The 12,171-nt window shown below is 37.6% G+C and overlaps 1 protein-coding gene across 27 annotated transcripts in view; it reads right to left on the minus strand.

Annotated features, from left to right (window-relative positions):
* LOC129771300 (potassium voltage-gated channel subfamily KQT member 1) overlaps window positions 1–12,171 on the minus strand; it is a 1,095,885-nt gene that overhangs the window by 301,945 nt on the left and 781,769 nt on the right. For all 27 annotated transcript variants that reach the window (XR_008742331.1, XM_055774795.1, XM_055774796.1 and 24 more), the window contains one exon: window positions 9,261–9,395. Coding sequence is in view for 26 of the 27 variants with exons in the window: in XM_055774795.1 (XP_055630770.1) it covers window positions 9,261–9,395 (135 nt within the window). In the remaining variant the exon portion in view is untranslated. The remainder of the gene's footprint in view (window positions 1–9,260; window positions 9,396–12,171) is intronic.

Here is a 12,171-nt window from a genome sequence, read left to right on the forward strand (position 1 = left end):
TATAGTTTAGGACCTATTCTCATGCCTACCAACTTTATCATGCATAATTTCATAAATATCGGTCGAGCCGTCTCGGTAGAGTTCGACCACGAACATCATGACACTAGATTTATATATATATATATATATATATATATATATATATATATATATATATATATATAAATCACTTATTTTTTAATTTCTAACAGTTCTCCCTGTAATCAAGCAAACTGAATTTCGGCATGTTAGCAAGGCAGAGCTGTGTACCATCGTAAAACTGCAGGCATCGCGGGAATAACAAGGTGCATCAACTAGTATTTATTTTAGTAGAACAAAATATCCGAGATAATAAATAACATGTGAATGAAGCACAACTGATCCATTCGGGACAGGTTCATGGCAACTCTCAACCCGTCATACGACAGACTGTTCCATCATCATCTGTTCATTTATCCTTTTTGGTAACATGCAACGTGGACAAAGGCAAGTCACTGTCTGGGGATCGGGAATAGCAACAATTACTTCTCGACGAAGGAAACATCAATTATAAGCACATTTGGCGTCTCTCATTTTCAATTGCATGTTGCAACACGATGATTTGCAATTCACAGAATTCGTTAAGTTCTAATAGATTTGTATAATTAGACGCAACATTATATTTGGCAAACGAAAATGCCAAACAATCATTCACACTAAAACACGAAACTCATTTATTATTAGGCTATTCTTTCAACGCCTGTTGACACACGAACAGAGGGTGCACATTCAGGATATCATCACACGCTTTGGTTGGCTCATATCGAAATGAGTTATGTATTTCGGCCTCTAGTGGAACTTGTCAGCTAGCGTGAGAGCGTTTCCTCTGCTGTACGAATCGTGTGCTGATGTTGTGTTTCGAATTTTAACACCTCTGTTCGAAATCTTTGCACGCCAACTCCTCGCATATTTCCACAATCAATCTCGTGCCTTCGGCGATCCCCGGGGCTTCCGCCAGGTCAGCACAATAGGCAGTAGATTAGCGCACGTGGTTCCAAAGCGGCAGCACCAGTTGTTTACTCGTGAAAAACATGACTGACGCCACCCACTAACGACTAATAGGTGGGTCGATAGCGTGCTTTTGTTTGAACGATGTTGATGAATTCACTGCAGCGAAAGGTAAACAAAACTCACGCTCGATGAAGCCCCATCTCCGATTCGCCCCTGAATGATTAATGGCTGGCAAATTGATTGCGATGAGCCGTAACGGTTCGTGCGGGAAAGCGTTTGATTTTCAAAGTTGTCAAATTGTGAGGGACAATGCTTCGATTTGCAATAGCTGTTCTGATGTGAAATTTAAAGTCTCTGTTCAAAATGAACCGACTTCTCATTATAGCTGTAAGCACTTTTTTTTTCATCTACTATCAACGTGAACACTAGCGTGCCAATGTATGTATGGGGAAAAGTCGACCCTGAAATATCAAAAAGTTACCCTATACAAAATGTTCAGCACCTCGAAAAAACACCCTATGCCGTATTTCAGCTCAATCGGACTTAACACTAGAAAGACCGAAACTTAGTATATACCTTCTTTCTTCTTGAATGGCGTTAACGTTCCCTATGGAACTGTTGCCCTCTCAACGTATTCATTAACTAGCGTCGTTCATTAATACTTGGTTGAGATTACTATGCCGAATAACACGCCTTGAATGTACTCTAGAGTGGCAAGCTCTAGAATACGCGTGACCACAGTGCAAGCCGGAAGAATTTTCTTTGACGAAAAATCCCCCAACCAGAACGGGAATCGAACCCGAACACCCGGCATGATAGTGTGGGACGCTAACCACTCGGCCACGGGTGCACCTATTAGTATATACCTATCATGCCCAAAAGCAGTCAAAATGACTGCTTTGTGAAAAAATATCTGATGTGTAAAGAAATTTATTTAAAAATAATTTTCAATATTTTCTATATCATTTACAGTTACTTAACAAGTTATTAGTGAATATTAACAATAAATAAATTATTTTACTTAAAAAAAATCATTTTTGGATTATTTATGTTTTTTTTTAAAATGAGGTGGAAATCTTTTCCTGTGTTTTTTTATTACTTTTATAAATTTTCACATATTCATGCTTAGAATCTAGAACAGCTTGAGCATGTCGTAAATAGCTTGACAAGTTTCAGAACAACGTGTTCACTGAGAAGCATTGATGATATTTCCCCAAATAATAAAAACCACCCAAAACATTCATTTCAATTGTATGCCAAGTTTATTGAGTTTATTAGGCATATACTGTGAAAAGCTGCATCTGGGTTTTTGTCGAAAATAATTGCTCGTCAACTGTAATATTTCGCCCTGGTTGATAGCAAGCTAGACTATTCTCAATATTCTCAAAGCTCCACAAGCATCTAAAATCCCAATAAATGCAAATATATCAGATGATTCTGTTGTTCAATCATTCCTCAAAACCCATTCCCTTTCACACTCTTGGAAATACAAGTAGATGGTAACCTTCCAAAAACACCAGTTTCGTAAAATTTTGACCACACAGGTACCATCGACAACTGTTCCGGTCATCTGGAATGTGTTTTCTGTTTCTTCATCAGAGTCTGCACTGCACCCTACACCTTTTCCCGGATATATTGATGACATTTTCATTTTCATCATTGCATAATGGTCCAGGAGATGCATTTAAGTGGGAATTAGCATTTAGAGCTCGACACTTGTTATCTAGACAAAAACTGTCTTCGATAAAGTTGTTATATATAATAGAGCGCTCATTTTTATGTTATCAAAAATAGGGTGACCAAAATTGTCAATGATATAAAAAATCTGACTTTCTTATCTCTATAGATAAAGGTAAACATAGTTCGACAATGTTATAGTCCCAGTTATTTGAGACATCTTAATAGAACAAAGTTTTGTTGTATCTCTTGGAATAGCCGATATAGCGGAGCCTCTCGTGAGCAGTCAGAGGATATAGGCGTGTTTTCGGTTGCTCTAGGTTTGCTTTCGTTTTGTGGGAGTGTCGATGATACAATGGCAAAAGTGCAGTTACCGTTATAGCAATCGGTTATCCTGAGATTCGCGAGTGTTTTGGTCCTTTCAATGGGTTAAAGTGTTTGGGAAGTGTCGAGAAGACATTGTATCGTTGTTCCACCGCGTTATTCGTGAATGGCTAAAGTACGAGTGAAGGTCGCCTTTTTTATAGTCGCCAGAATTTTACAAAAATAGTCGCGAAAAAAATGTGAATGGGAAATTGAGCACAGAAGACATAAAACTCATAAAACTTTTCTTGTATCGCGTGTTCTTATTTCAAAAATTTGTTCGAGGTGATTTTCTGGTGCTGATGCAGGAATAATTGCATCATCTTTATTTCGAGTTCCCACTCTCTTCAATGTTACCAATGTTCTAATATGAGAGCGAGAGGGTGATATAGGGAAAAGGAGAGTGTGTGTTCCAGTGTTATGTGCTGTTATGTGAAGTGGAAAGAAAGGGAAGATTAGTGAGCGGCAAGATATGTTAACGCATTATCCTCATGTTCTCTCGTTCTCGAGGGTTTCCCCCTCGTTGGAATTTTTGTAAAGCGTTCATAAAGTGAAGTTGAGAAGATCTTTTTTTTTAAATTTATTTTTATAGAGCAAAAGTAACAAAATTGATATCGAATAACAAGTGTGATAAAGATATTTTTGACGTAGGACTACGTCTTTCATTTCTATACCGGGGTGTAAAATCAAAGTTTCGAAAACGAAAGCGTTACGCCGGAGACCGAGATTTTGAGCGTTAATAGCTCCTAAACAACTGAACGAAACGGTATGATAAACACTTCATTCGAAAGATAAAATGTCTACGCGTTATATACTTCTTACTTTTTGATCCAAAAACTTGTTTCAATAGTCTAAAAATTGCTTTCAAAACAGGCTCTTGAAATCACCAATCGGCATATAAGCGAGCGCCGCTCGGAAATCCAGTCAAGGTAACAAAAAACTAGAAAAGTTTAGGCATTATTTTACAATAGGAATATGAAACAAACGGATAATGTGTATGATACAAATCATTACAAAACATGACATTGCAACTTAAAGATGTAGAACCCTAGGTTGATCACTTGAAATGTAGTATTATCAAGCAAACTATTTGTCATGACAATTGTCATGCGAAAATGAGAAAACAGAATAGAAACTGAGAGAGGTTGGCGTCGACATCATGCCTCATACCGTATGTTTCTATTCTGTTTTCGCTTTACGCATGACAATTGTCATGACAAATGGTTTGCTTGAGAATTATATTATAATGTGAACCAAATTAAGAAATAAAAAAAATTTAAGTGAAAAAAAAAGAAATCCAGTTTTATTTGAGTTTTATTTGAATTTGGAGCATGTTGTCGCTGTGTGGTGAAGCTCTTCGTTTATCATGAAAGTGTGGATGAACGGTGTCACCAAGCCTGTTTGTGCACCTTAGGTCAGAAGGGAATCCATCAGGAGGAGCGTGATGCCACAAACGGTTCCCCGGGAAGAGATCAGAGCAGCCGCCACACACACATACACGCGCGGGACTCTTCGTTTGGATGCCATTCAGCATTGAGAAAATTCCGGAAAGATTCAATCGTCACTGAAAAATAATCAACCAGTTCCCTTGGGAACTGAAAAATACATTCATGCGAAAGAGTTCAATTTAATGTTTTCTATCCATGTAACACAGCGACCAAATATTTTTCAATCAAGTGCTATTAACAGGTGGTTATCGAGTTAGCATTAACCACTGGTGGGCTTCGAGTATTGAGGAAAATCTGGAAAGAACTAATCGTTGCTGAAAAATACTCTGCCACTTCCCCGGGGAATTGAAAAATACATTGATGCGAAGGAGTTTATTCTAATGTTTTCTATCCATATAACACTGCAACCAAATACATTTGGTTTTGTGATTTTTCAATCAATCGCAATTAACAGGAAAGCTTCTGAAAATTATTCTTCACCATCAGTAGAAAATTTTCGTATCCAATATTGTATGCACGCGCAACAGAAAATGTTTTGCATCGCGAAAATTATATATTTTCAATCGTTTATTACTCAGTCGCCGAAAGTTTCAAACTCAGAGAGTTCATTCCCCCTAGTTTGCCTTCCAAATTGCCATCGTAAGCCACACCTTCTCTCGGTTCAATCACGGACAAAAAGCATACTTAAGCGATATTCTGGTGGTGAAACGCATTCATTTTTCGTGAGGATATCGACAAGACAACATCGTTACTGAACGAGCTGAATGTGCTGGACGAGCTGGACGGCGAGGGATCGAGGGATTCATTACCTGGCCTGACCTGACCTTAAAAGACATGATGTTTGTTTGGAACTGTGAGGGGTGGGGGGGGGGCAGAAAAGCTGAGCCATCAGAAGGAGAAAAGAAGGTGACCAAGAGAGTATCAGCATCGAAAAACTGTTCCACGGGAAAACATCGAAGCAGCCGCCACACACACACATACACGCGCGGAATTTTTTTCGTTTGGATGCCATTCAGCATCGAGAAAATTCCGGAAAGATCTAATCGCTGCTGAAAAATAATCTGCCAGTTTCCCTGAGAATTGAAAAATACATTCATGCGAAAGAGTTTATTTCAATGTTTTCTATCCATGTAACACAGCGACCAAATATTTTTCAATGAAGTGCTATTAACAGGTGGTTATCGAGTTAGCATTAACTAACCACTGGTGGATTTCGAGAAGAATCGAGGAGAACCCGGAAAATGTCGTTGCTGCAAAACAATCAGGCAGTTCCCCTTGGAATTGTAAAATACATGCAAGCGAAAGAGTTTATTTTAATGTTTTCTATCCATATAATACTGCGACCAAATACATTTAGTTCTGTGATTTTTCAATCAAGTGCAATTAGCAGGAAAGCTTCTGAAGATTATTCTTCCCCATCAGTAGGATATTTTCGTATTTAATATTGGATGCATAAAACCTTGTACCTCCAACGTAACGCTCTCGTTTTCGAAGTCCCCCAAATATTCATTTATTCATTCATTCAGAATGAATTCAGATTTAACTTCGAACGAATGATCACTATATCAACGATAGTCCTACGTCATCATTGCGGTTATACCATAGATATAACCCACTTCCTGTTTTTTCAATGCGCTGAAGGCAGTCCGGGTTGAGTGCTGAACAATCGTGCGCATTGTGAGCTAGTCGAGTTTTTGTTGCTCGGTTCGAAAATAGTAGAATTGTTCGTTAAATAATGTTATTTCTATCTCAGAATTCAAGTTTATTGGAATTTTCTTGACTGTGCATTTTGCATTTTGTGCATTTTGATTGCATTTTGAAAGAAATGAAAGTTCAATCCAGCGAAGAAAATTCAATCTTTTTTTTTTGAGATCTTCAATTCGGCCTTTATTGATATGTTAATATGCTTGTGTTCGTTGTTCACTCGGTTTCGTGTCGCAGCATAAGTAAGAAAGAGAGAGCGCGCATTGCGCTCACGCAACACAATGAAGAGCTAAGTTGTTATCTCTTCTTCTCCTTATTAGATTATTATAAGCTTTAGACGATAGATGTATTAGTGTTCCAGCTAGATTCTTTTTGTGAGTGTAGTTATTGTATCTATTGTATCTATAGTATCTATAGACGATGTGTAGTTGTTTTATTCTCGCCCGGGTTGCCAGCACAATGTCTCTCTTATATAAATAATGCATTTTTTTCTATTCATTATTTTTCTATGTTATACAAAAAGAAATATGATGCCATTCAATAGTATTCTCATTCAAAATTTTGTTTGCTGAATTTCTTTGTCAGACTTCGAAAAAAAAGGAATTAAATTCTATATCCGTGAAGTTTTCTCGGTTACCTTCACAGGTTTCCGAAACATACCTCCTCGCTACGGAATAAGAGTTCAATACAGAGTTCGCGCGATGAATAGCGGAATATATTACCCGTCTATTAGTTCCACTGGAATACTCTCGGCTTTCCTTAACAGGTTTTCCAAAGATAGCTCTTCGCCGTCGCGATTGAATTTAGATATGTACGTACGATAAATAACAAAATATATAGCCAGGCCAATAGAAAGATAATCTAAAGATAATCTCTACCGCGTGGTATGATCCATAATATTTAAAAAAAATTGTTTTGTCAAGTTTTCGATAGTACGCGTCACATAATCACATCACTTACCTCAGTGAATCCTGATTATTACCTCTCCCCACTAACACCTATCCCTTTCATGATAATCGCTAGGGAACCACGCTATAGAAGCGACCCTTCTGGCCTTTGGGCGGCGATTATTATACTAACATTCCTTCCCTTCCCCTGGTGATTGTAAGGACGTGGCCGACGTCGTTATTGACCATTTAAAGCTCGAATCATCGAAAATTGCACAACGAGAATGATTTGCTAGTCCCAAGCGTCAATCTGTGTGTTCTTTGTGCAATTTGGTTGGTTCAGGTCAATCACGGAGAGCAACTACGAATTGTACAGTCTACCCAAGCTCAAGCTCAAGCTCTTGGAATAGCCGATATAGCGCCTTTTTCCTAAGTTGCGTTAGGGTCACCATTAAAAAACGATTTTTTTTGCTCTAATTTTTATATTTCAAATTCTACATACAAACAGTTTTCGAAAGACTCTTAGAGCTTACTTATGCAAATATTTTGCGATGCAGAACTTGTCAATATCTCAACTTCACTCCAAGTTATTGATATTTCTTCCCAAAAAATACGCTCTCTGCGATTGTTTGTCATTCTTTCTGGGGCAAACATAAACAAAGTTTATTGGCGGCATTTGAAATAGCAGAGTTCTATGTTATTCATCGTGTTTAAGTAAATTGAAATGGAAATCATGAGTTTTTGGGTAAAAAACCATCAATAACTTTGAGTAGGATTAAGATATTGACAAGTTCTGCACCGCAAAATGTTGGTCTTGATAAGCTTTAAATGTCGTACGAAGACAGTTTTGATGTAGAATTTGAAATATAAAAGTTAGAGCAAAAAAACCGCTTATTCAAGGTCACCCTAATACAATTTAGGAGAAAAAGCGCTAAATCGATTATATTAAAGATAGAAAAAATCTTTGTTCTACAAAGTTGAATAAAATAATTCGGGCTAAATTGTCGAACTTTGTTTATCTCTATCTATAGAGATAAGAAAGTTAGATTTTTTATATCATCGAAAATTTTGGTCACCCTATTTTTTGTAACATGAAAATGAGCGCTCTATCATACGTAACAACTTTGTCGAAGACAGTTTTTGTCTATATAATAACTGTCGAGCTCTATATGCTAATTTCCACTTAAATGCATCTCCTGAACCATTGTGCATTGGTTATCGACTCCTCATCATTATCTTCAGTGTCAGATGTTTCACTTTGAATACAATCTGCCTCATCTCCCCATGATAGCTCAGAATTTATTGCATCTGATTCTACAGTACATCGAAGCACTTTACACTTATGTTCGTTTACCTTTTCAATAACTCATTTTATTCAACATTCATTTCCTGTACTTTGGCCTCAAAAGAAATAAAATAAACAACTTGTTACAACAAGTAATACTGCATAAAAATTCGAATAACAATAACTACTTTAGGTTTTTGAGAAACTGCAACTTATCAAGTATACGCTCAAAGTGACAATTTATTGTGTACTTGTATGTTATCATGTGACGGTAATCGAAAAAAATGAAAACTGCTTTCCAATACAATGCCGAAACTTACTGAATTCAGTAATAAAAATCATTTTACTGTTTAAAATTCCTCAAGCAGTCAAAATGACTGCTTTTGGGCTTTATAGGTATAACACATCTATATCTTCGGAAATGAAGGAGGAGGGAGGCTACTACGATTACTAATAAACACAGTTATATGTTGTGTAACAAGTCACAACCTTCTAAGAAACTGTGCCATTATATACATAACAGCTTTCCTAATTGAAATTGAAAAGCAGTCAAAATGACTTGCTTGGGCAATCTAGTGTGTTAAGGGAGAGTGGCGCAAAGCGGTCAAAGATTGAGTATTTTGAAAACCGAACAATTATCCAAGGGGGGAGTAAAGGAAATCGGGGTTTCCGATTTTTTTTTGTTTGATGCCGAATGATGCACGAGATGACACTAGATCTCGACAACCGTCGAGATCTAGTGTCATCTCGAAATTTTGTTTTTGTCAAAAATCGACATTCTGGGACTGTCAATGAAATGGTCATCAATGGTGAACACTGCTTAGGTAATATTAAGATTGTTATTTCAAGAGACTTCCACACTTTCGAAATATTTCAAAATACGGACCTTACGATTCAGATTAAAGGACAATTTTGTCGGATACTCACCGTAGGAAGAACTCGATCGAAAACCACACAACTACGATGATTTCCATGACGAACAGGATGGCGATCGCTTCGATCTCGTACTCCTTTATGGTTGAGAAGACACTTAAGGCCAAACATGTGAACACCAAGAAGAATCTGTAAGAAGAAAAATAGAAGAAAAAAGAACAATGATATGACAGGAAATTAGAGGACACTTATTTGTTTGCTTCCACCATATATGAGCTTACAATCTTTCATCAAGTGCGTAGGCCGAATGACGGACATACTTTCGTCAATCGAAGGAAGATTGTACCGTCCGATAGGGAATGAGAACAAATGACAATGACTTGTGGAAATTTCGCCCGTAATTACTATGCTTCACATATAGAACCCCGAAACTCGTCGACAAACTATTTGACCTACTGAATATTCAAATTAATTACTTGCCTTGCTTCGTTGGAAGCTCACAGCAAACGTATGATGCGTGACAAAAATACTATGTTTATCCGTACATCTATGTGGGACACCAGCAGCAACAGCACCAGTAAATCCAATGGCCCAGTTAGGAACAACTTTTCCTACCACACTCACACGTGAGGGTTGTAATGTGACGAGAGAGAGTAAAAAAACCCGAAAATATCTTCATCACAACCAACTTTTGAAGGGGCAAAAAGTGAAGCAACACATAGTTGCGAACTGGGGGATGGGGCTCATGAATGTAAGCTCAGACTTATCTTTATTTCCGACAGTTTTTCTCGCACAATCAACCACCTTGCTCTCCGGAGCAAATACATGCTCGAGAGGCATGCGAAGATGCAAAATGGGACAAGTGAAACTTATTCGACATAAGGTGGATGCCACGGGGACGGTAAAATATGTGGAAATATTGCCTCACAAAATTTACCCCTAGTTGGCTTTCACGCAATGTGAGTAGGGATTTACATTGCCGTGAAGTTCGGGATATGGTAATGTGAGGAGGAGTTAAAGTGGATTCTACACGTAGGTAATTAATGTTCATCTTTGAAAGTTTGAATTTCATATGCGAGAGTACATATGGTTTCAAAGTTTTGCAGAAACTGTTTGGCAGTGGTTTGTGCGGAGTATCCTTCAGCGTCTCAGAGATTCAATAAACAAACTTCATTCTGGGTGGATTTAATTTCCGGCAAGGTGTTAGTCTTCACTTTGACTGACGGGCGAATATCATCTTTTGGTTGAATGAAGTTTTGACAGAGAGTGAATCTGGATTTTAAGCAGGATAACAGCGTTAATTTAGTGATTATCGTCAGACAAAATCTGGGTCAATAAAATGAGTGTTTGATGTAAATGAAGTCTGTACTGTATACGGAGTATAAACACTCAGAGGGAAATTCGCCGAAACGCATGGCGTTTGACGTTTGTACAGAAAAGCATATTATTGATAAACCAAGACTATACCAAACATTGGAATCATAGTTGATAACAATCTATCTATATATATAAAAATGGAGTGATGTCTGTATGTCTGTCTGATTCTTATAGACTCGGAAACTACTGAACTGATCGACATGAAAATTGGTATGTAGGGGTTTTTGGGGCCGGGGAAGGTTTTCGTGATATTTTGAGACCCCTCCCCCCTCTCTAAGGGGGGGGCTGCCATACAAATGAAACACAATTTTTTGCATTACTCGAGAATTAATCAAGCAAATGAAACCAAATTAGACATATCGAGGTTTTAGGGTGCAATAAATGTTTCTATGGTGGTTAAACACTGCACCCCCTTCTCTAAGGGGTAGCTGCCATACATACGAAACACAAATTTCTGCATTACTCGAGAATTATTCAAGCATATGAAACCAAATTTGGCATGTGCAGGTTTTAGGGTACAATAAATGTTTTTACGGTGGTTAGACACTCCACCTCCTCTCTAAGGGGGAGCTGCCATACAAAATTAAACGGGATCGATTAAAAGATCAATCAATGAACTTGCTCATAGTAAGAAAACGTGAATGTTTGGAAGCATTGATAACAAAAAACAAAATTTGGGCGAGACGAAGTTTGCCGGGTCAGCTAGTATTTCAATAAACCTTACGTTATTCTTTAGCCAGATGATAAATTAAAATAGTTTGTTATGCTGGAGAATCGTTGAATTTATTTTTTTGAACTTGAAGGTTTTTATCCAAAACAAAAGTTTAGTTAACATTTGAACATTGGAAATAATGTGTTTTTTTCATCGAAAAAACCAGGCAATTTCAACTTGTACATCTGATATTGGAGATGACGTGCTCTGATTTTCGATTCTCATTTTCATATAAAATTATCAATTTGAAACCAACGATGGCTGACTATCTGAAAAGGCAGATTAGGCAGATCTGAAACGGGACTGCAAATTCTGTTACAGGGAATACCTACTAACGGCGGCGAAAATGCTTCGTGTGGAATTCTGATTTGTAGAAAAAGAAAACTTCAAGGAAAAAAAAAACCAAGGACATTGATAGTTATCACGAAAACCATGAAAATGTTCGCCTGAAAGTCGAAATTTTAGTTGCTGTGAATTATTTCTCAGTATTTCTGCTTTTTGTAGAGAGCTTATCTGAAGTCGCTCTCATCAGCACACCCAGGTTTTCTTTTACGCGGGGGATACGTACCTCGTAAAAAAACCGCGTTAATTGGAAAATCCGCGTAAAAAAACCGCGTTATTTCGATAATCCGCGTAAAAAAAAACCGCGTCAATTGGAAAATCCGCGTAAAAATAACCATGTCACCTAATGATAGATATCAAATGGGACTATCCTTACGTAGAACGGAAGTAAAAAGTTGAGTGTTGCTCGCTTACGAAAACTCGTAGTTTTTTCCTGCAATTTCGTTGGTTGCTGGTAGCTATAGTTCGGTTTTCCTCACGAATGAGGTCATCTGCTGTTGCTAGAAGATTCCCTTGTGATTTGTACACTCTGCT

Source organism: Toxorhynchites rutilus, chromosome 2, assembly GCF_029784135.1.
Source record: "Toxorhynchites rutilus septentrionalis strain SRP chromosome 2, ASM2978413v1, whole genome shotgun sequence".
Classification (NCBI taxonomy): domain Eukaryota; kingdom Metazoa; phylum Arthropoda; class Insecta; order Diptera; family Culicidae; genus Toxorhynchites; species Toxorhynchites rutilus.